This window comes from Notamacropus eugenii, chromosome 3 (assembly GCF_028372415.1).
Source record: "Notamacropus eugenii isolate mMacEug1 chromosome 3, mMacEug1.pri_v2, whole genome shotgun sequence".
Lineage (NCBI taxonomy): Eukaryota > Metazoa > Chordata > Mammalia > Diprotodontia > Macropodidae > Notamacropus > Notamacropus eugenii.
The window spans coordinates 282,543,047-282,567,447 of NC_092874.1; the positions used below are offsets into that span (position 1 = coordinate 282,543,047).

General features: G+C 37.4%; 1 protein-coding gene across 1 annotated transcript in view; it reads right to left on the reverse strand.

The window, feature by feature from the left end:
- ANKS1B (ankyrin repeat and sterile alpha motif domain containing 1B) overlaps positions 1 to 24,401 on the reverse strand; it is a 1,189,006-nt gene that overhangs the window by 941,191 nt on the left and 223,414 nt on the right. The window contains exon 5 of the mRNA XM_072655669.1: positions 21,132 to 21,297. Within this exon, the coding sequence (XP_072511770.1) occupies positions 21,132 to 21,297 (166 nt within the window). The remainder of the gene's footprint in view (positions 1 to 21,131; positions 21,298 to 24,401) is intronic.

Sequence of the window (24,401 nt, forward strand, 5' to 3'; positions counted from 1 at the left end):
GACCCACTGTATTGCTAAAAATTATAACTTGCATTTGTAAGGAACTTATAGCTTTGCAAAGCACTTTACACACATTATCTCATTTGATCTTCACCCACAGCCCTCTGAGGCAGTTGCTATTATTATCCCCATTTTACACAAGGATACTGGAGCAAAGAGATTAAGTTGCTTGTCCAGAATCACATAGCTAATAAATATCTAAGGCAGGATTTGGACTCAAATCTTCTTGACTTCAAATGGAACATTCTATTGACTATACTTCTAGCTAAATAGTAGTAAATGCAGCATACCACACCAATGGATGGAGCAGGGGTTAACTGCTATGCAAGTTTGGAACAGGGAAAGATCTCTAAGCACTAGAACAGGTTACCAGAGGGAAAGGCATTTGAGCTGTGCCTTGAAGGATATGTAGAATTCGGAGAGGTAGAAGCTAGGAGTCATTCCAGATGGGAAAGGAATCATAAGCAAAAGTGGGAAGAAAAGCCAATACATTCCAGGGGCATTATGAAGACTTATGTGTGGAAGTTTAGTTGGAAAGAAGTGACAATCATTTGTGGTTTAATGTGAATGCAATGGAATACAATCAAGACATCTGAGCAGTTTGATAAAAGAAAGGAAAAACCAATGACTCTATCATTAAATTGAACTCGTAGTTCGGAAACTCCACATCCATTATGCATGAGATCATACACTTAGAGGTAGAAGGGACATTAAAAGTCATCTAGGCCAACCAGACCATTTTACAGATGAGGAAACTGAGTTCCAGAGAAGTGGTGGACTTACTTGCCCAAGGTCACACAGATAGTAAGCAGAGGAACTAGTATTTGAATTATCATCTTGTGACTTTGAGCCCAGTGTTCTTTCTATGGTACCACTCTGCCTGAGATAAATTATAGGAAATTGACTGAGGCACACACTGAGACTGAGTGCCTTGCCTGAAGTCATGAAGCTAAGCAAGGATCTAAGACATGAAATCAAGTTTTCTGGACACCTAAATCCAGCAGTACTCCAGGTACTCCATCACTCCACTTCATGACAACAGTCATGGAATAAAAGAAGATTCACATGGGGTATGATGTGTTCAGTGAGTTGGAAAGAGAAGCTTCTCCAGGAAGGAGTCCAGTTGAAAGGCTTTCTGAATGATCTAATGGGTGTAAGGTTTCATATCTGTTCCTTTTGTAGGATGATAAGATCACATATTTAGAGGTGGAAGGGACCTCAGAGACAATCTAGTCTATCACCCCTTCTTGTGTATACCAATAAGATGAAATTCATAGATGGTGAGTGACTTACCAAAGACCACCAAAGTCAACCAGTGACTGAGCCCAGGTTCAAACCAAGGTCCTCTGCCTCCAAATTGAGCATACTTTCCACCATACCCTGCTTTCTCAATCTGTATAAGCATTTTAAAGGATCATGAATTTAGAGCTGAAAAGAGGCTTGGACACTCATTGGTCCAACTTCTTCATTTTACAGAGTAGTAAACTGAGGTACCAAAAAAGTAAGTGATTGCCCAGGATCACTCAGATAGTAATGTAGCAAAACTGGATTTTGAACTCTACATCAAGGTTCTTGGTTAGTTTTTCAATTTTCTTTTCAGTTTGAGTCTGTGCATAGATTCAGAAAACAGAACACCAACAAGAGATAATGAAATTATTGACTTTATCTGTATATATTATATGAGTCATTGCTAAGGTGACCAAGTATTGTTTTGCATATTTTTCCAATGCCCTACTGCCACCAGTAATTCAAAGAGGACCAGTACTGAAAAGATAATTCATGATTATATGCTGATCTGACCTCTTGCCATTTATGAATTCTTTATGGTGGATATCTTTTCCCACAGATGACTACCATCATGATTTTTCTTTCTTTCTCTTTTGTTTCCTCCAAAATTCAGAAGGTCCTAGGGATGTTCCCTGCAAGTGATTTATAAAGGGGGGAAGGTGAGGAGTAGAAGATGTTTCTATGTGTATTGTGGTTGCTTCAGGTTTAACTATATACCTCCTGACCTCTGGATCACATTTCAAGGCTAATTACTATTTTATATGTTCTTCTAAATTAGCTTATATATAGTAAAATAGAGCCAGATTAGGAGTCAGAAAAACTGAGTTCTGTAGAATACAATAGAAAGAATTTTAGGTATAAAGTTAGAGGACCAGGATTCAGATGGAGGCTTTACTATATACCTCCTATTTGGTCTTTCAAGAGCCACTTCACCCCTCTCTAGACCTCAGTTTCTTTAAATGTAAAATGAAGGGGTTGGATTAGAGGGCCTTTCAAGTCCCTTCCTCTTCTAAATCTCTGACTCTAACAATAAATGTACTTAAGCAAGTTGACTGATTCACTTCTCTGGGTCTCAATTGTTCTCATCTGTCAAGTCTGGAAGAAAGGAGTGTTTAGGTGGAGAAAACTGACTTCATTTTAGGTACACTGAGTTTTAAGATTCACTTTGAAATGAGCAAGTGGAAAGTGGTGATATGGGACTTGTGAGGGACCTGGGCTGGATGTAGAGAACTGGAAACATGCATGGAGATGATCATTAAAACCTTTGGAGCCTATGAGGTTACCAAGAACAATCGCTCATTTTTACACATTACATCTTCATTTCTGAATTTATCTATCTCCCCTCCCATATCCAGCAAGCCCTCTCTTGTAACAACAAAGAAAAGAGAAAAACAGAGAGAAATTATTTAATTGCTTTGAATTAAGCCAAACTAATCAAGACATCACATGGGCATGGTACAATCGCACCCTTTTTCCTAGCAGTGTCTTCTATTAGGTGTGGATTCTAAGTAATTTGGGGGCAGAATAAGGTCATATATCCATATACTTCCCAAGAATATATCAGAAAGACAGAGAAGCAGGCACAGCTAGACCAGCTTCTGGAGTAGAGAATGAAAGGCAAAGGAGTCCAAAAGGGCAACGACATCTGCCCTAAAATAAGGTAGGAAAACCATTAAGGGTTACAAGAGAAGAGAAACACACTAAGCAGGATCTTAAACAAGAAATGGGAGAAAATGAAGAAAATGGGCATGAGGTGTTTGTTAAGGATGATGAAGAGGGAATGTATTTTAAAAAACAGGTAAAATCAACGGGAATGAATAATAGGGAATGCAAAAATCTAGTATGGATGAAATGCTTTTTGGAGACAGGGTAGTCTTGACTCAGAAGAAGAAAGGAAAAAGTAGGACAGGAGAGAGTATACATGGGAAATGATTAAAGGAAAGAGCAGAGTGAATGATTATAAGAATCACCTCCCACAGAAGTCAACCAGGTATAGGAGAAGAATGCAGAAATGAGGAAGTAGACAGGCTGAGACAGTCCCAGGAAGTCCTACCAGTAAACAAGCCCTGTCTGCCATTCCAAATCAACCAGGGAAACAACTGTTCCCCAGTGGGGAGATGGGCATCCCTACACATCTCTAGACAATTCACAGAAGCCGCATCCACACCTTCTAGCAGTAACTTGCAGAAGCTTTATCTTATATGACCCAACAAGGGGATCAAAGTTCTTAGTAATATTCAGTTCAATTCAATTCAACAAATGCTCACACTAGAAGGAGCAGGCATAGACACAAAGATTCATTCACTCCCTCCCTCCAGGTATTTTCAAACATCTACAAAGAGTCAGAATTTTTGTTGAGTTCCAATGATAGAAAAGCAAAAACCAATAGTGTCTATCTTCAGGGAGTTCGCATCATACTGGACAAGGGGGTAGGTATAGAACACAGACTCAGGGAAATAAAAATAAGGCTATTTGAGGAGGGAAAGGTGACAAATAATTGGGAGAAGGAGGAAAAGGCTTTGGTAGGAAAGGGCATGGAGAATGACCCTGAAAGAATGACAGGATTCTGAGAGGTAAAGGTAAAAGAACACATTAGACACATGAGGGGAAATATGTGTAAAGGCACAGAAATGAGAGATTCACAGTTTTTAGGCCAGTTTGGCAGGAGACAGATAGCTGGGGCAATGGGTAGACATCTGGACCTGGAGTTTGGAAGACTCAAGTTCAAACCCGGACTTCCACTTACTAGCTGGGGGACCCTGGCCATGTCCCTTAAACCTGTGTGGCTCAGTTTCTTCATCTGTAAAATGAGCTGAAAAGGGAAATGACAAACCAATGCCAAGAAAACTCCAGATACAATCATGAAGTGAGCCGTGACTGAAATGACTGGACAACAAAAATGTATATATGTGTGTATATGTAAGCATCTAGGTTGATAAAAGCATCTATAAACCAATAATACATATACATATATGCATATGTATCTATCTATATGTATGTATCTTCAACAGCATGGATATATTCTTTCCATTATGTATATATGTGTGTGTATGCATATACATATATACCTATGTGTGTATGTATGTATACATACATGAATATATGTCTGTGTGTATATGAGAGAGAGAGAGAGTTTGCTTATAGATGCTTAGCAAGTTGTCTCCCTAAAGTATGGACTTCCTGGGAGAAGAGACTGACTTGGGACATTTTCTCTACCATGAGCACTTTGTGTCTGGCACATACCAGACACTTACTAAGTGCTTCTTGAGTGGCTCTGGGATCCTTTCCACCTCTATGTCTAGGACCCTATAACTTTCTGACTGTGACTTTGCAGGGCTGGGAGAAAACCCAATCATCAGAGTTTAAGTTCTTTAGTGCTTGATGACTCAGAATCCAAAGTTAGATGGTGAGGCCACCAAGAATTAGGTGTCTCAGGGAAAACACAGAGAACACAACTGGCAATGACCTGCCTATTATTGAAATGGATGACTACAGGTAGGAAAGCAAGTAAAACATGAAAGGGATGACAGGCTGAGAAAAAAGAGAGAGGGACCAAAAGTCACAATGATGGTTATTCACAGTTTCAATGGGACTGAGAAAACAGTAAAACTCAAAGGACAGGAAACTGAAGTCAGAAGAATTTCAGAAGTGGAAAATCCAAAGGAAAAAAAAGTCTGAAATAATGGTAAATGTCACTAAAATGTCACCATCCTTACAGATAGTAACAGATGAACACTGAAGCCCATCAGCAATGAATAGTGGGCACTCAGACATTGACCAAAACCAACAGCTTCCGTCTATGAATACAAATTGGTGAGGACAGAATGATTTACTGTAGAGTGATCTAGGGGCATTAGATAGTCCTTTAAGCTACCAGTACTGGCCCTGCCCATTACAAATGCCAGCTAAGTCAGTAAGCACAGGTCACCTGTGATCCCCAAACTGAGCGATCCTTGCAATTAGAGACATCACCTTCCTGTTACAGTTCCCTTGAGAGGCTATGTGGCACTATGGACAGAAAACCAAGCTCAGACTCAGAAAGATCTGGGTTCAAGTTTTGTCTCTAATCCTCACTCAGTGTTCCTCGGCAAGTCACCTAACTTCACAATACACCAGATAACTCTCTAAGACTCTTACTGATGGAGTAGGTACTGACTTACATTGGTGAAAGGAGTTTCTCCAGAGGGAATTCCCTATACCATTAAAAATTATAGTTTCATTAAAAGCAATTTTGTTCCTTTAGATCATGGGTTATGAATATGATAATTTATGGAATATCTCAATAACTGGTTGGAATGAAGGAAGGAAAACAGAGAAAGAAGGAAAGAAGAGAGAAGGAAAGAAGGAAGGGAGAAGGAAAGAAAGATGAGAAAAGGAAGGAAGGAAGGAAGGAAGGAAGGAAGGAAGGAAGGAAGGAAGGAAGGAAGGAAGGAAGGAAGGAAGGAAAGATGAATTTATTTAGGCTTACTATATGACAAGTACTAGCTATCCTAAATGATTTACAAATATTATCTCATAATAGTCCTGGGACGTAGGTACTATTAAGATCTATATTCTGAAGTTGAGGAAACTGAAGTTAAGCGACTTTACAAATGTCATACACCTAGTAAATATCTGTGGCTAAATTTGAACTCAGGTCTTCTTGACTTCAGAGTCCATACTGTATCCATGGCACTACTTAGTTGCAAAAAAGTCTGGGATATTAACATGGTGCCTGCTACCAGGGAGGCTGAGACTTCTTGAGCATGGGGGTTCTGAGTTGCAGAAGGGTTAAAGCTGATTAGGTTTCTGCATTAAGTCTAGAACCAATACAATGAGCCTTCAAGACTGGTACGCCACAAGTTTGCTTGGGGGAAGATGAACTGGCCCAGATCAGAAAGAAAGCTGGTTAAAGCACTCAGTCATCAGTATGATCAAACCTGTGAGTAGTCACTGCACTTCCAAGGTGAGGGAGACGGGAGATCCAATCCAGTCTCAAAATTAATAATAATGATAATAATAATTTTGTAAATGGAAAATAAATGGAAGAAACAGTTCCTCGGCAACAAAAAGTCAATTGCAATGGGAGTGGGGCAGTGGGAGGAACAGACATACAGGGAAGTAAAGGCACTTTCTTAACTAATCAACTTTTTAAAAAGTGGGAAACTATTTTTTGAAAAAAAAAATTGGAAACAAAATTCAGTTTCTTTTTACCTGAAAACAAAACCTTCTGAAATTTATTTTCTTGAGATGACATTCAATAATAATTTAATCTGTAAAAAAATAGGACATAGTCACTTGAAAATGCTATGACTCAAACCACCTTCTTATTCTGATGTCTCTGGTGACCAGCTATCTGGCTGTTTCCTGCAGCATTCTTATATTCCATCACCAGTAATCCATTAAGACCTTAGGTCATAATTTCACTTCACAAATTTTCCAGAGGAGTCATAGTTTTATATCTCTTGAGCTGAAAGAGACTTTAAAGAGTTCTAAAGTTCAGAATGATTGCTCAGAGTAAGTGATGAAAACCTAGGCATAAAAATTTCCAGCAAGGGTAAGAGGGCATGTCATAAAACACAAGACTAATCCTGATACCATAAATCATTTCTTCAGGTACACGGCCATCTAGACATGCACACAACTACAATAGCCCTGAGACAATAGAAGCTCAGACTCAAGTTCATTATGTCTACAGAGGACAAATTAATTTGACAGTACCTGAGAAAGGGACAATATGATTCAAGATAACCTCAAATATTTAGGGAAAAGATCCATCCAAAATAGAGTATCAAATTGGCAAAGACGATGAACGATGGAAATGTTGGTGTTCAATTGTTTTTGATTCTTTGTGACCCCATTTGGGGCTTCCTTAGCAAAGATACTGGAGTGATTTGCCATTTCTTCTTCAGCTTATTGTACATATGAGCAAACTGAGCCAAACAGGGTTAAGTGATCTGCCAAAGGTCACACAACTAATTTATGTCTCAGACTAGTCTCAGAAAGATGAGTCTTCCTGACTCCAGGCCCCGTACTCTACGCACTGTGTCACAGAGCTTCCCCCCAAAAAGATGGAAATAGAAAATGTTTAAGGAGTTGTGGGAAGAAAGTCAAGCTGAGAAGTCTCTATTAAGCATCTACTATGTTCAAGGCACTGTGTTAGTCACTGAGGATACAAAGAAAGGTAAAAGAGTCCCTGCCTTTGAGGAGCTCAAATTTTAATGCAAAAAACTAAGTAAAAAAAAATACACAGACCAGAAAAATGAGGATAATCTCAGAGGGAAAGAACTAGGAGTAAAAGAGACCAGAAATTGCTTCTTGCAGAAGGGGTAAATTTTGGTTGGAACCTAAAGGAAATAAGAAAAGGGAAATGGACAAAAGTTACATTACCAATGGAAATGTGAACTGGTCCTATCATTCTAGAAAAAATACCTAAGAAATTTAATGTATAGGGTATGCCCTTTGACCCAGAGAATGAATCACTGGGCTTATACCACAAGGAATTCAAGGACGGAAAGAAGGACCCCATAGACTGATCGAGCATTTGGAGTTTTTCTAAAGTTTTGTAAAAGCAAAGTAGGTGACAGAAGATTCAGAGACAGATAAACTGTGGCATATTAAGATAATGTAATATTATTTTGCTGTTTGAAACATCAAACACAAAGAATTCAGAGAAACATATGAAGAAATACATGAATCATTGCAAAGTGAAGAAAGAACTAGAAGAACAGTAATGTCAGTTAAAAATAACATTAAAAAGCATGTGAATTCAGATTAAAGGCAATAGCCACTTTTGAGTCCAGAGGACAGCTTGGGAATTACGCTTTCCTCCTCAAAGTCAAGGCATGTAGGTTAGATAGGGTGCTGGGCTTGGAGTCAAGAAGACTCATCTTCTTGAGTTAATATCTATCCTCAGAAACTTACTAGCTGCGTGATCCCTGGGCAAGTCACTTAACCTTGTTTGCCTCAGTTTCCTCATCAAAAAATGAGCTGGAGAAGGAAATGACAAACCACTTCAGTATCTTTGCCAAGAAAACCCCAGATGGGATCACAAAGAAACAGATTCAACTGAAATGAACACCAATCTCAAAGTCTTGTGATGGATGACAGGTAAGAAAGGTTACATGCTCCGTTAAAATTCACCACAGTGCTGGCTGGTTTTGCTAAAATATCACTTAATGATAAAGAAGGATTATGTATGGGTGCACATCAATGACTTTTGTGTAAACAACAAAGGCATTAATAAAAATTTAAAAATAAGTGGAGCTCATTAACGAAAACTTCAAGGGATAAAAGTCAAATAGCCTGTCAACAAGATGTGAAATGATCAGTTGTAAATAACCATAACCCTGAAAGATATGGAGTTCCTATTTGTGCATGAATTGAATAGAGCTGATGCTGCTTTTTTAAAAGAGCCTAACATAATACTTTGATGTATTAATAGAATAAAATAATAGTAAATTATCCTTATCTTTTATGTATAATAGCAAAGGTAGATAATGAATCATAGTGTGATGAAGGAGCTTATTATCTCCATTTTTCCTCTATTAATATATCTTCTTTGAAGGCCTTATGGGCAAGGATTCTATTTTTCTAAGATCAGGTAATTACTTTTTGGCTCATAAAGAGCCAGAATGGTTATTCTTTTAAAAACTTCACACAAAAGCTTTGCATAAGGAGCTCAGTACCAGTACCTAGGACAGTCACTCCAGATGGTCAATGAGTTGTGGGTTAGAATTGGACAGAGAGAGTAGAATGAATTGTTTTGGGGAAATCTTGCAATATTTTTAATGATACCAAGTTACTCTCTAGTGCAAAGACTCATCATTTAAATACGACTATTCCCCTGGAAAAATTTAGGATTGAAAACCTCAGAATATCACAGCTCATACAGAACCAAAGTTGCAAGGGTACCAAAAGGCCCCTGAAATGGTAGCCATGAGTACACCAAAGTATGCTTCCTATGATTTCTTATGCTTAAGAAATGGTTAAAGAGATATTCCCAAAGCAATGTGTGGTGAGAAAAGGAGGCATAGCCACCACTGTGTAAGAGTAAGGGGTAACAAATATATGGATCATCTGAGTGACCCATTGGCCCTCATGAATTATGAAACAAATAATGAATGAATAAACAAATAGAAGAAAAGACATATACAAATAGACAAAGTAAACAAACAGATCAATGAATTAGATTGAAGACTCCATTGGTTGGATCTTTGAAGTAAGAACATTAACAAAGGTTGTCCAGGGGAAAGTGGTATGCATGTGTTCTGAACTGTATAGATGGAGTGCCCACAAGGAAGGACTAATTGATGGGATTCATTTTGGTCAAATAATCATTGTAATAAAAAATCGCAGAAACATTAAAGAACGAACTACAGTAGGCATTTAATGCTCAGTTTTCATGGCATCTGAATTTGCAAATTCCATGTAGAGTCTAAGGGATCATTTGCTGACACTCACTGGTGAATCAGTAATGCTTGGGTAGAATAACAAGTTAGAAAGATTAGAAGCCTCCAGAGTGTTCAGAGTCTGATTTGCAAACTCCCTAGGATTCTATTTTCCACCCACTGATGACCATGTATCCTGATCTTAACCAAACTATTCTAGCTTTTCAACATGTTTTGAAGCATCTGTTAATGGAAGTTCCTTCCATGTCCTTTCCCACTCTTGCTCACTCCAAAGTTAAACCAGCATTATCAGGACCTTGAGAATAATATAGTTTATCATCCATACTTCCTTTAAATCTATAATCTTGTGGTCACATTGTAACATCAGATAAATAGTAGCTGACCAGAAAAAATGTTATTTTGGAAAAAAGTTTGATCAGCTCAACAAGGTGATGGAAAAGAAAAGAAAAATCTTGATACAATGTCAAAAAATGGGTCCACTCAACATGTATTCTAAAGATAGACTCATCTCTCTCTTCTGATTTCATTCAAGTACGAAATCTCAGCAAAGGTCAATATCAGCAGCTAGTCTCTTTTTCTGCTGAAATAACCACCAAGTCTCTGTTCATTTCACATCCACTCATCTCACGAAAACATAATCCTCGTCAGGAAGCATAAAAAGAGTTCGGCTCACTCGACGTGTTTCATTCTTTATTCATATGGGGGAAATGGAAATTGTTTCCCCCCATCATGCTTATGTATTATTCAGCTGCTCCACCAACATGATTATTCATTAAATTTGCATCAGAAGGAAAGTGAGACTTCAAGGCAAATTTAGACTTTTCTGAGAAGCTATGTATGTGGCTCTCTTCAACAGAACACAAGTGTCTCAGCTAAGACCTTTGTTCATCTATTGTCATTCAACTCATGATGGAAGGTGAGTAGGTAAAACTTGTTTTCACAAATAATATGCATGAAATGATGATGATGATGACTAAGAGAATGTAGTTGTTCTGTAACCACACTCATATGTTATGCAAGTGAACCTGTCCATAATATTGCATGGAACTAATGGTTTTAGTGAATACGTTTCTGAATTCTAAGAAAAGTGAAAATTTTTAACTAACAATGTAGGGAGACATTGGATTGAAGTCACTACAGCCACCAGGGACCTGCAATTATTTTGATTACCATGATTACCTGACCCAACTGGGTCCCACCAATTAGCCTTACTCCACTATTATCTTCTGAAAACAAATTGTCCTAGAAATCCTGCTGTATCCCAGCAGGATTTTAAATAAAACTTGGATGGTGGCTATTATAAAACTTTGAATCTTGTAAAGAAAATACTTTAGGCAGAAAAAATTCACCTGAATAAATTCTGAAAATTGGAAATAATATCATAGAGCAATGGAATTTGAGAGATGAAAGACACCTAAATAAACATCTAATCCTAGGCACATTATTTTATGGTTATCACTGTACAATCATATTTCTGTATTATTATGTTTTTCTCACTTTTCTTCATTATTCTTATTTTTAAACAGAAAGCATGATGCATGATATGGCAGAGAGAGTCTTGGGCTTAGTCAGGAAGGCCTGGGTTCAAACATCACCTTTGCTCCTTACTGCTATGGTTCAGGCAACTGGCTAAGACTTATTTAGTAATTTAACTGCTAATCAACACATTGCAGAATGAGGTGGTAGAGAGAATTCTCCACACACAAAATCATATATCACTCAAATTTTTTATCAGTCTCATCATCATCTACTCATTCTGCTCACCTAATTCTATTTAGAATTTATTATGAGTAGTAATTAAATAATTAATTAGGAATAGTAATTAAATAGTTCAAAGGCAAATGTTTATCTTCTTAGTTTTATTGCTAGGGTTTTCTTGGAGGACTATTGCACAAATTAATAAAATCATCCTATTACCCTATCAGTCTCATCTTTTGATTTAGTGCAGACAATAATGGCTTAGGAATAAATCTCTATCCATGGTGCTGATGTCTTTATTAATCAATCATTTGGCATTTATTATGTACTTACTATGTGCCAGAGATTGTGCTGGAAGTACAAGAAAGACAAAAGACAGTTTCTGCCCCAGAGATGCTTACAGTGTAATGAGGAAGATAAAATGTAAGCAACTATGTACAAATAATTTTACAGAATGACCCAGAGGTAATCAACAGAGGTTAAGGGGCTAAGATTAAAGCAGACTAGGGAAGGCTTCTTACAGAAAGTGAGACTTAGTTGAGACTTGAAGGAAGCTAATGAAGCTGCCAGGAGAAATGTTGGAGGGGCTATGGAAAGAAAAGCACACTAAGGAATTCTTGGTGGAGATATAAATTGGTCCTACCATTCTGGAAAGCAACTTGGATTTATGTTAAGAGAAAATAAAATGTCCATAGTCTTTGAACCAGAGATTCCACTGGTAGTTATACAACCTCCAAAGAGGTAATTTATGTACACCAAAATTTTGATAGCAGCACAATTTGTGATAGTAAAATATTGAGGAGGAGGAGGAGTACATATCCGTTGGCTGGGGAATAGCTCAACAAATTGTGTTGTATAATTTTAATGGAATATTACTGAACTATAAGAAAGATGAATATGAAAAATACTAAGAAGCATGGGAAGATATATATGAAATGATGCAAAGTAAACAGCTAGCTGGGCAGCTAGGTGTGCAGCGGATAGAGTACTGGACCCAGAATCAGGAAGATTCATCTTCCTGAGTTCAAATCTGGTATCAGACACTTACTAGCTATGTGATCCTGGACAAGTCACTTACCTCTGTCTGCCTCAGTTTGCTCTTCTGTAAAATGAGCTAGAAAATGAAATGACAAATGCCAGTATCTTTGCCAGGAAAATCCTAAATAGGTCATGAATAAGATTGTCCTCAATGAGCTTACGTAACTTCTACTATGGGGAAAGGAAAACAACATACATATATTACTAAGTACAAAATAAATCTAAAGTATTTTTTAGGATATACACTAACCATTGGGTAAATCTTTTTCAAAGCGTCCTGTAGTGGATGACACTTTTCCTGAGCCTTAAGGCAACAAAGATTTCCACATGGTAGAGGTAAGGAAGTAAAGTATTCCAATCATGGGAGAAATGATATGCAAAGAAAGACATAGATGGAATGTCACACAGAGAGCATTTAGTAGATCAGTTTGGCTAGAATGTAAAGTATGTGAGGTAAATTAATGTAAATCATTTTTCCCAAGATCAACAGATATTTAAGAGTCTTTGGAGCAAAGGCAGGCTTCTTTATATCTCTCTCTTTCTGGGACCTTTAGCCTGGCTGACCTTTTATCTAGAGTAGACTCTTCATGAAGACATGTTATCTAAAACTTTCTTTGCTATCCAAATTCTCAAAATGAGATTATAGGCAAACAGATCTGAATCTGAGAAGTCTATCTAGAGATCATCAAGTCCTAACCCCTCACTTTACAGATGGGGGTTCAAGCAGGCTAAGTGACTTCCTTGAGGTCACATAGTATGTGCCTGAGCAAGAATTTACATGAAGGTCCTCAGAGTACTCTGATTACAAATCCAACACATTTTTTTAAGAAATTGGATACAATGCTTGGTGATTTTTTTAAGTTGGTAGTTATGCTCCTTAGTTAAATTTACAGATCCAAGCTATATTTTGAATCCATATTTTTGGAGAACTGTTGGCAAAATCAGATAATATTTTTAAGATGTTTGAAAAAAATAGTAATACAACTACTTTGATAGACAAAGTTAGAAGGGAATGTAGGGCTATGTAATCTTCCACTCAGTGCAGGAACCCCTCACTAACACTCTTACAACCAGGTGTCCAGCCTCCATTGCAACTCTTTCAAGAGTAGAGAATTTACCACCTCATGAGAGAGCCCATTTATTATTTAATGATGTTTTAAAGGAAATTTCGAAGAGTCTTATATTAGGAAGTTGTTAGATTAAGCCAAGATTTCACCTTCCTGTGATTCTCAACCCTTGGTCCTTTCTCACATTGCCACCTAAAGTGGTGCAAAATAAAATTATTTTCTTTTCCACATGATGGCCCTTCACATATCTGAAGATATTATCAAAATGAGGCAGACCAAAAGGTAGCAACCGCTACCAACAGACCTAGGAAAGACACTGGTCTCTGCCCTTCTGAGGGTCTCTATAGGAAACTGATAAAAGTAAATAGAGCCTGTGGGTCTGGACCAGAGTTGTCAAAGTTTTTTATTTTTATCCACTTTCTTCATCTGTAGGGGTTTTTATATGTATTCCTATTAAGTTGCTTTTTCCTTTTACATTTGACCCAACAGTATAGTTTTCAAGACCCACAAAGATGGTAAAGACCTGAAATTGGAATCAGAAAGACCTGGGTTCAAATTCCACTTCTGACAGTCACTAGCTGTAGAACCTGAGCAAGTAATAACCTTTTGTGGCCTCACTTTCCTCATCTGTAAGAGGAAGGAGATGAATTAGATGTCTTCTGAGGTCATTTGTAGCTTTAAATATATCTTCATTTTAGATCCTGACCGTCATGAAACATGCAAGTTATGCTCCCTCGCTTTGTGGCATTTTCAAGTCCAATAGGTATCCTGTCTATGCCTTTATGCAAGTCAGTGATGTAACACACTGAAGAGTGTGAAGCGAAAAACTGGTCCCGAGAACACTGTACTGACATCAAGATAGTAATGATTACTCTTTAGGTCCAGTTCTAAAGTCAACTAAGTGACTATCATCTAACCCAGAGTTCTTCCCCCCTACAATAGCATCAGCATCATCAAATGCTTGCCTGAAATCTCAGTAAATTGTAAGAACCACATTGTTCTGATCTATTAATTCTACCAGCAAAGGAGATGAGTTGAGTATGACATGACCTGTTTTTAAGGAAGCTATGGTTCCTCTTTTTGATCATTTCTATTTCTAAATATTTACCAACTATCCCTTTAATGATACAGTTCAGGAATTTTGTCAGATATCAAAAGCATGTTCACCAACCTATGGTTTTTAGTCTTCATTTCCTTTCTTCTTTTCTTAGTCAAGAGAGCTGCCCTTCTCAGGTTTGTCACACTTCTGTATTTCCTCTGTATTTCCTCAACATCTCTAAGAATCATTTCAATACACTCTAGTTTTTTTCTCTCTTCTGGGATATATTTCATCTGCATCTAGTTGAATTCAGTGACAACTAGATGCACTATTATTATCTCCTTAATTATTTTCCACATTGTTCTTGATGAGGCAGTTTTTGTTATATCATTTCAGTGCAGAATTTTCTCTTGGCAGAGAAAATAAAAGCAGAATAAGAATTGAGTGTTTCTTCCCTCACCCATTCATCCATGATCATTATCGTAAACATCTTGCTTTGAGCCTCTTCTTTACCTTCAGATAGCTAAAAGAATAACTGTTGTTGTTCTTAGCATTCCTTTCCAACCTCTACTATTTTCATGTGCCTAAGCCATGATTTTATACTTTTCACCATTCTTGTCTATGCTCCAGTTTTCTGTATATGCTGGTTTTAAAAAGCCAAGCCGAGAGCCTTAGAATCAGCATTTTTGATCTGTGGTGCTGAAGAAAACTTTTGAGAGTCCCTTAGAGAGCAAGGATATCAAATCAGTCAATACTTAGTGAAATTAATTCACGGGAAGGTCAAATGCTGAAGCTGAAACTTCAATATTTTGACCATATAATGAGACTATGGGGCACACTGGAAAAGACTCTGATGCTAGGAAAGATGGAAGGCAAAAGAAAAAGGGAATTTCAGAGAATGAGATGGATAGATAGTACCATGGGAACAATGAACATGAACCTGGACAGAATTCAAGAAACAGTAGAGGACAGAAGGACCTGGTGTGCAACGGTCCATGGGGTCACAAAGAGTTGGCTATCACTGAACAAAAAAATTCTATGCATCTCTAGAGGTCTCTTGAGACATCTCTCTCTTTGCCTTTTATTTGGTAGAGTTTTTTAAGTGACTTCAGAATATCATTCCAAAAAGAATCTCAATCCTCATGAGCTGACTTCCTCTACCAAATTTTAGGCGATGAGATCCTATATTTTTTTTCTCTGAACCCTTTCAAAATCCCCCTTCCTAAATCTCCCTAAATAAACCATCTGGTGGCCTTTTGAAAAAAAAAATTTTTTCTCAATCAAACTGCAAACATTTATTAAGCACCTACTATGCGACTATTAAGTGTTTAAACTATAATGACAAAAATGAAATATGTTCCTGCATTCAAAGAGCTTATGTTCTATGAAACAACATGTACACACAGAAGTAAATAGAAAACACATTCAAGGTAAATGGAAGTATTTGTACGACAGGTTGATGGACCATTATAGATTGTCTCCCATAGCATCTCTGTGACTGTCATTAATCATTAAGTGATTCCATTGGCATGCCCATAGACTTGATAACAGAACAGGTATAGGCAAAGAGTCTGTAATTTCATTGGTAGAAGGAACTCCTGGTAAGGAAATTCCCTTCTCCAATGTACCTTCTAGTCTTAGAAGGTTATCTAGAGCAGTAAGAGACTAAGTGACTTGCCTAGAGATGAGCAGACAGTAAGAGTCAAAGGTAGGAATCAAACTCAGAGCTTCTTCACTCTAACAAAACTATTCATCAACCATGAATGAAAGAAAATGATGTATTCTACATCTGTAGTCTGCAACCTTTCTACCAAGAGAAAAAGTGTGAATTTCACCATGGGTCCCTTTGCAACTGGTTATTTTCAAGAATGCTGCTATCATCACTGTGTATATTAAAGTCCTGCTTCCAATTCTTTACTAGACCCCTAGGATTTGTAGGTTTGTGTGTGTGTGTGTGTGTGTGTGTGTGTGTGTGATGGACCCAATTTAGTAGTCTGGTGAAACCTTTAGACCTCTTTTTAGAATAATAGTTTCAAATACATGGGATTAAAAAGGAAATCAATTCTATTGAAATATAATTATCAATTTAAAAAATAAATAAGTTTAGAGAACTGTATACACTTCTTAAGAATTTCAATATCATAAAGGTTTCTTATTTGGACAGAAAGAGGATAAAAGATTTTGAGAGCATTGCTCCTTTGAACTCATAACGGACAGCTTAGCTTCCTTGGAGAAATGTTCCTTTCTTGGAAGAGTCTTCCTTCTTATCTTTGGGAATTTGCCTTTTTTTTTTTTGGTTATATTCTTTCTAAGCTAAAAATAATTCTCATTTAGAGCAAAAACAAAGGCAAAAGTGGAAAAGCTATGCTTTCTTTGTGTAGTTCACTATCATCATTTTAGTCATAACTAGCACCTTCTTGGTCATTCCCTTTTCTCTAATACAATTTTTAAAAAATTGTCCTTTTGACTCATGTTACAAAATGCCATCCACATCCAGAGAAAGGATTATAGAGTCAGAAACCAAAATGAAGCAAACTATTTTATCTTTTGTTATGTTTTGTTTTATTTTCTCTCGTGGTTTCTCCCATTCATTTTAATTCTTCTATGTAACATGACTAATGTGAAAATTTGTTTAATAAGAATGTATGTATAGAACCCATATAAGATTGCATGCCATCTCAAGGAGGGAGGGGAAAGGGAGGGGAGAAAATGTAAAACTTATGGAAGCGAATGTTGAAGACTAAAAACAAATAAATAAATTATAAAAAAGAAAAAAAGCCATACTTTGTATTGTCCTTTGCTAGTTTCAACTTTTTGTCATATTTAGCCCCTGACACTATTTTTTATAAGTCAATCATTTAACTTCTGTGCCTGCATTTCCAGATCTATAAAACCGAGATAAGGATATTTGAACTAGCTAACTCCCTCACTGAACTGCCATGCAGAAAATGTTTTGCAAACTTTGAAGTTCCATTGAACCCAAGCTATTTTAAGTTATTTTAGTCTAGTTAATAACACAGAGAAGAAAAGATTACTTCTATCACAAATTTTGTGAATGGTACCTGGAAGAGCAACACACACACACAAACACACACACATACACACACACACACTTCACTATCAATGTCTCAGTATATTTTGTTCTAAACATAAACTAAAATTGCTTTAATTTGGAACTGAACTTGTTAGGGAAAATGGAAATAAAATACATTATTATATAATTGTTGACTTTTAAAATACATAAGGGGATTGCAGTAAGAAAGCAGTTAATCATACTTAATTGTACTGTAGGAGGGCTAAAAGGACTTACAATCTTACTGAAATTTTTTCAGACTAATACAAAGTATTTGGTGTAGAACAGAAGGAAATATATATGTATATGTGTGTATATATATGTATGTATATACACACACATATATATATGGGTCCACATTATATATACATATATATACATACTTACATATATATATATATACACATATACATATGTGTGTATGGTGGTAATTTTTAGTTATTTTCAGTTGCATCTGACTCCTTACGACCCCTTTTGGGATTTTCTGGGCAAAGATATTGGAGTGGTTTACCATTTCCTTTTCTAGTTCATTTTACAGAAGAAGAAACTGAAGTAAACAGGGTTAAGTGATTTGTCCAGGGTCACTCAGCTAATAAACATCTAAGGTTGCACTGAAACTCAGGGAGGTGTCTTCCTGACTCTAGGCCAAGCACTCTATGCATTATGCCACTTAGTTGAAAATGATAATATAATATAAGAATACAAACTACTAGGGGTTATTTGTATCTAGGTAGTGCAGTAGATAGAAGGCTGGGCCTGGAGTTAGGAAGACCTGAGTTCAAATGTGCATTAGAGACTAGCTAGATGTCCAGCATCTTTGCCAAAAAAAAACACCCCAAATGGTGTCACAAAGAGTCAGACACTTCTTATAGAACTGAACAACAAATCATCACTGTCAGATGACCAAATCTACGTCTGGTATAATAGTTATACCAATTATACTATATAATAATATAATATAGGCATAATTCTAGACTGAAAGTCAAGAAACCTGGCTTCTAGTCCTGACCTTGCTCCTAACTAACTGTAGGACAAAATAAAGGCTAAATTACTATTTGTTAGGTCTAACACAGAGTGGATTCCTGCTCAGGTTGCCATTAGATACACAGGTAGACCTCTGAAATTCCTTCTGATTCTGGGATCATTCCCCCTACCCCAACAGAAACTCATCATTCTGCAAGATGACATCCATGCTATAATTCCTCTCTCTTCAGCACCCTCTACCTCTGAGCCCTTCCTCTCCAAATGATTCGAGAGTGTATTGGTTAGATACTGGAGAACTGCTCTCTAATCCTCCATCATTTAAGGAGAACACCCAAGGAGCTCATGTCGTCATTTCCCACTTGGCTGACCCCCTGGATTTCCTGATCTCCAGAAAGTCATCATCCTGCAAGATGAAATCAACTTTGAAATTCACACTCTACAAATCCTTTCTTACCCCAGTTGCGGGACTTCATCATGACCCCCACACTGGTTTCCTTCCTTTCCAGCTTCTTTTCATGTATTATCTTCTCCCATTAGATTATGAGTTTGATTGCTTTAAGCCTTTCTTTGAATCCCCAGAATTTAGCATCTCTTACTGATTCTGTGGTCTTAAACAAATTCATTCACTTTTTCAAACCTCAGTTACCTCATTTATCTTAATTTAATTTAACACATTTATTAGTGTCTACTACGTGTACAGTTCTGTGCCAAATGCTAGAGATAAAAGGAAACGTGTACAGCTGTACATCTAATGTGATATGGATCTTCATTTTGAGAAAATCTTCATGGTGAACAATTGCATTTATAATCAGAGGTAGAACCAGTTAGATTAAGAGAATATTGACAAGCAAATTCTATCTTGATGTTTGTTATTTTTTTGTCCTGTTCAAAATTATAATATTATTTTCTTATGATGTGAGTAATTAATAATAAGTTAATATTTGTTCATTTTAAAGAATTTTATTTTGTTGTGGCATATGAATGTGATAGGCTATGGCTGTGCTATAAGAAAAAACTAAATGTGACAAACACAGAAGCGCTACCAAACACATGAACTGGTGCAAAATGATATAAGCAGAGCTAAGAAGATAATGTATACAATGACTAGAACAATGTAAATGGTGATGATAATAACCCCAAACCAACTGAAAATAAGTGTTATAAAATTATACAGGATACCCTAAACGCCAAAGAGACTCTAAGAAGACATGTAAAATGGGCATAAGTAATCGTGACAACAATACGAAAAGCTTATGTGCTTAACACTTCAAATTCCATAAAGTTCATTCCTCACTATATCCTTGAAAGTTAGTCATTGATAGCAGTACTGGCCCCATTTTGCAGATAAGCTAGTTGAGTCTTGGAGGAAGTTCACTCATAAGAGCCAAGATTCACTCCTGTATCTCCTGACTTCAAGGTCTTTTTCTTTGCAAGGCACTCTTATGTAGCATTTGGACTAGTGGGTCAAATAAAGCTCAGAGCCCTTCTCCTGAAGTAAAGCCAGCAGTCAGCACACACAAGTTGACATGAACTGACTTCAACTTTTGTTGCCAGTTTTTTTATAATCATTGTCATGCTATTTCATCTATATTGATGGTTTCCTCTCCACATTGCCAGTACTGAGGGAGCCACCTCCACTCATCCTGATCTATAACTTGCCACTGGACCTAGATGATTCACTTAAATCCAATTCACTTGCAAGCCATGACATCACTATCCTGATGTCATGGTCCTTTTCAAGAACAAGGACAAATAACAATCTGTGATTAGTAGTAACTGCCCCACTGGGACCCAATTAGTCAGTTCCAGTTGGGTATGCAGCTCCTTCTTCCTTCCTTCCTTCTTTCTTTCCTTCTTTTCTTTCTTCCTTCCTTCCTTCCTTCCCTCCTCTCCCTCTGTCCACATAGGGAAATCTATCCTTACCTGTAGGTGCTCTGCTCAAGGAAATATACATTTTTATCACTGAAATCTCCTGAGATGTCTTGGGGTTTACAGGTTGGATTTTTTTTAAAGGACCATGCCTTAAACCCAAATCACTCTGGCTCTTACTGATTGGCCAACAAGAGGTCCCATTCCAAGCTTCATCTGGTCATTTTTTAGATTCCGATGACTCAGAGTAATAGTTTCTCTTTTGACCAGAAACCCTGAGGGTCTTCCTCTCCCAGATTGACTTTTTTTGACCAGATAAAAGAGGCCATTCTTTGCTTCATTTCTTACCTAGCCTTAATCACTGAAGGGATATTGCCTCAGTCAAATTGAGACTTGAGAAAGACCTTGGCTTAAAAAAACCCAAGTCTCCCACCATAACTGGGTCTTTCTTCTGTCATCCTGATATATATCTAGCCACTGGACCCAGATGGCTCCATATGAAAAGTGAGCCTGGTGACTTTGCATAGCCCTCCCTCACTTAAATCCAATTCAGTTGCAACTCATGACATCACCTTCCTGATGTCATGGTCCTCTTCAAGAATGAAGGACAAACAACACCCAGACTGAAAGGTCTCAGTTCATCCTTCTGTATGTGGGTGTAGGATAATTCCGAAGCATCCCATTACCTGTCCTCGAAGAAGGTGTCCTTGCTATTTCTAAGGAGCAAGGCTTCTTTGTGACTGCTGTGTCTGTGAGATCACTGAGGCCATTTTCATTTTCAGCAGAAAATGGATCGAGGGAAGCAGATGGCACCATTTCCAGCGTATAATTTCTCTTCTTTGGATAGGACTCCTGAAATAGAAGAAAAGCAGATCCATGATAAAAAATTCAGCACTATTTGATATGTATAACACTCAAAGAGGTGAACAGCTGGGTGATTTCTTCCAAAACTGATGGCAGGACAACTGAGACACCATCTGAACAAGGAAGATGATGTTGAGATTCCCAATACATGGGAAGAGTTTTAAAGATTACAAATCAGATCATTAGCATTTAACTTACATTCCAATTAGTGATGAAAGCTAGCCTTAAAGTCACAAAGGTCTGGGCTTAAGACCCTTTGGAAATATACTAGACTTTAAGTGCGTAAAATACAAAGGACTGTAAAGATAACTAACTCTATTGAAATAGTTTTCAAAAAAAATGTTATCACTTTTTAAATCCACATACTGCAGGCTAACAATCTCTGATCTAAAGCAATCAGTTGCAGAGAAGGTGCCATCCTACACTGGTAGGTTAGTCAGTCCTAATAATTCTTGATATATCACCTGCATTTGACACTTAACCATCCTCTTCTCACTACTTCCTTCTCTCTAGGTTTTCATGAAACTGCTATTTCCTGGTTCTCCTCTTACGTATCTGACTCCTTTCTCATTCTCTTTTGCTGGTTCGTGCATATATATCATGCTTTGTGAGCTGTGGGCATTTTCCAAAATCCTATCCCAGTCTCTTTTTCTTTCTATATTTTCTCTCCTGACAACTTCATCTGCTCTCTTGGGTTTGAGCATCAAACCTATGCACATACTGAGGATAACTCACAAATATACATATAGATAGAAAGATAAGTAGGTGTATATATGTAGGTTTATATATCATGCATAACATATACATATATATGTATGCATGCATGTATGGCAATATGTATATATGTATTTGGTTCTAGTCTCCTGAGCTCCAATACCATGTCACCACTTACCTACCAGACATTCCCAAGCTGGATGTCCCACATACACATCCAAAACACTCATCATCCTTTTCTCTAAAACCCTCCTCTCTTCTAACTTCCCTCTTTTATCAAAGGACCCACCATCCTTCAGTGTCACAACGTCCTAAGATTGATGTTATCTTCAATTCTCTACCCTCCCTTACTACACATATCCAATCAATTGCCAAACATTGCCATTTCATAGAATTTAGAGCTGGAGTACAGATGATAGATTATCTGATCCAACTCCTCCATTTTAAAAAGAATGAAACTGATGCTGAAAGAGATGAAGAGATTGGCCCAAATTGACACATAATAGGAAGTAGCAGAGCCAGGTTTCAGACTTCTCATTCCAAAATGCATGCTCTTATTATTTGATAATATATGATACAGCAAAGTTATAATTAAGCAGTCAAATTAATTTTGCTTTCACACACTTTGCTAATTGGAAGAAAATATCATAGAACTGAGTTGTCCCTTCTCTCCTCATTGTACTCCCCAACCAAAAAAAGAAGAAAAAACCTTTTAGGGTTTCTCTTAAGCTCAGTATAGTTTCAGCTATATGTCCTTTACTTTCTATCTACCTATGTTTTTATTGTGGACCTATTCTATGACCTCTTTGGTACAGAGAGGAAACTTCTAGGCAGGAAACTCCTTCTATGAATACTGGCAATTGTTCTACAACTTCCTGTCTTAAAGTGTTGCCTGGGTGACTTGACCAAGATTCAAGCCTGAATACTTCAGAGACTTCAGAAATGGGACAAGAACCTATCTTCTTAACTCTGAGGCTACTTCTCCACACATTAGGTAGTGTCTCCCATTGCATCATGGACCATCTCCAGTTATCCTGATGAATATCTGGCCACTAAACCCAGATGGCTCTGGAGGAGAAAGTGAGATTGGTGACCTTGTACAACCGCCTGTCACTCAAATCAAAGTCAAGTGCAAGTCATGTCATCATCTTGATGTCATAGTACTCTTCAAGAATGAGGGACAAACACAACAACTGTATGAAGAATACTCACTTGAAGAATAGTGACCTTTGGACAACCCCAAGATCATCAGCCATTAAATGTTCATTAATTTCCACTAGAATCTACTAGATGAGAAAGGAAAGTAAAGCTATTTTTTGAGAACTATTTCTAATAGCCAGAATTAACAAAATAGAAAACACCCTAAGAAAAACCATTAGGATAGAGAGGGAATTGCTATTCATGTCATATGAGAAATTTTTGTAGACACTTACATTTAATCCAGGAAAGACTTTAGGGAACGTGATAGTTATTTTCAAATATTTGAATTACTCTTATTAGGAAGAAGAATCCGATGTATTCTGCTTGCCTCCAGGGTCCAAGCCATATACTGGAAGGATTTTAGCTAAATTTTAGCTAACACTTTCTGACAATCAGAACTGGGTCACCTATCTCACAATGTAGCAAAATTCCCAATTCCTAGAAATACTCAGGCTAAACATGGATGAGGACCATAGAAGACCACTGTAGAAAAGGTCCTTGCAATGGTAGGGGAAAATGTAGCAAATAAGAATACCCAGTGTAGCCATCAAAATTATTTTTAAATCTTGTGCTTATTGTAAATCACAGAATTACAAAACTTGCGAGGTGAGAGGGACTGCAGTCATCATCCAGTCAAATTCGTAAGCCAAAGGAATCCCCAATATAACATTCAACAAGTAACTGTCCAGTCTCTGTTTAAAAACCTTGAAAAAGTGAGAGGTTGCCACTTCTCAAGGCATCTCATTAGACTTTGAGGAGCTAGAAGGATATTTCTGATCAGAATCCCAAATTGGTCTATGCCCCTTCTAGCCTTTGTTCCTGTCTCTATCTTCTAGGGCTAAACAGAATAAACCTAAACCCTCTTTTCTTCCAACACAACAGTCCTTTCACATACTTAAAGACAGAGACCACACCCTTCTCCTCCAGCCCTCTATGGGCCAAATATACCCAACTGCTTCAACATGTCTTTAAATGTCATGGACTCAAGACTCTTCACCATCCTGTTTCCCTTCTTTGGACAACCTACAGCTTCTTAAACTGTGCTGCCCCATATGGAACACAGTATTCTATGTGAGGACTGTCAAGGGCAAAGTACAATGGGACCAGCATCTTCTTCTTCCTAGAAGCTCTATCCGTTTGACTGTAAACCAAGCCTGAATTAGCTACTACACAAGACA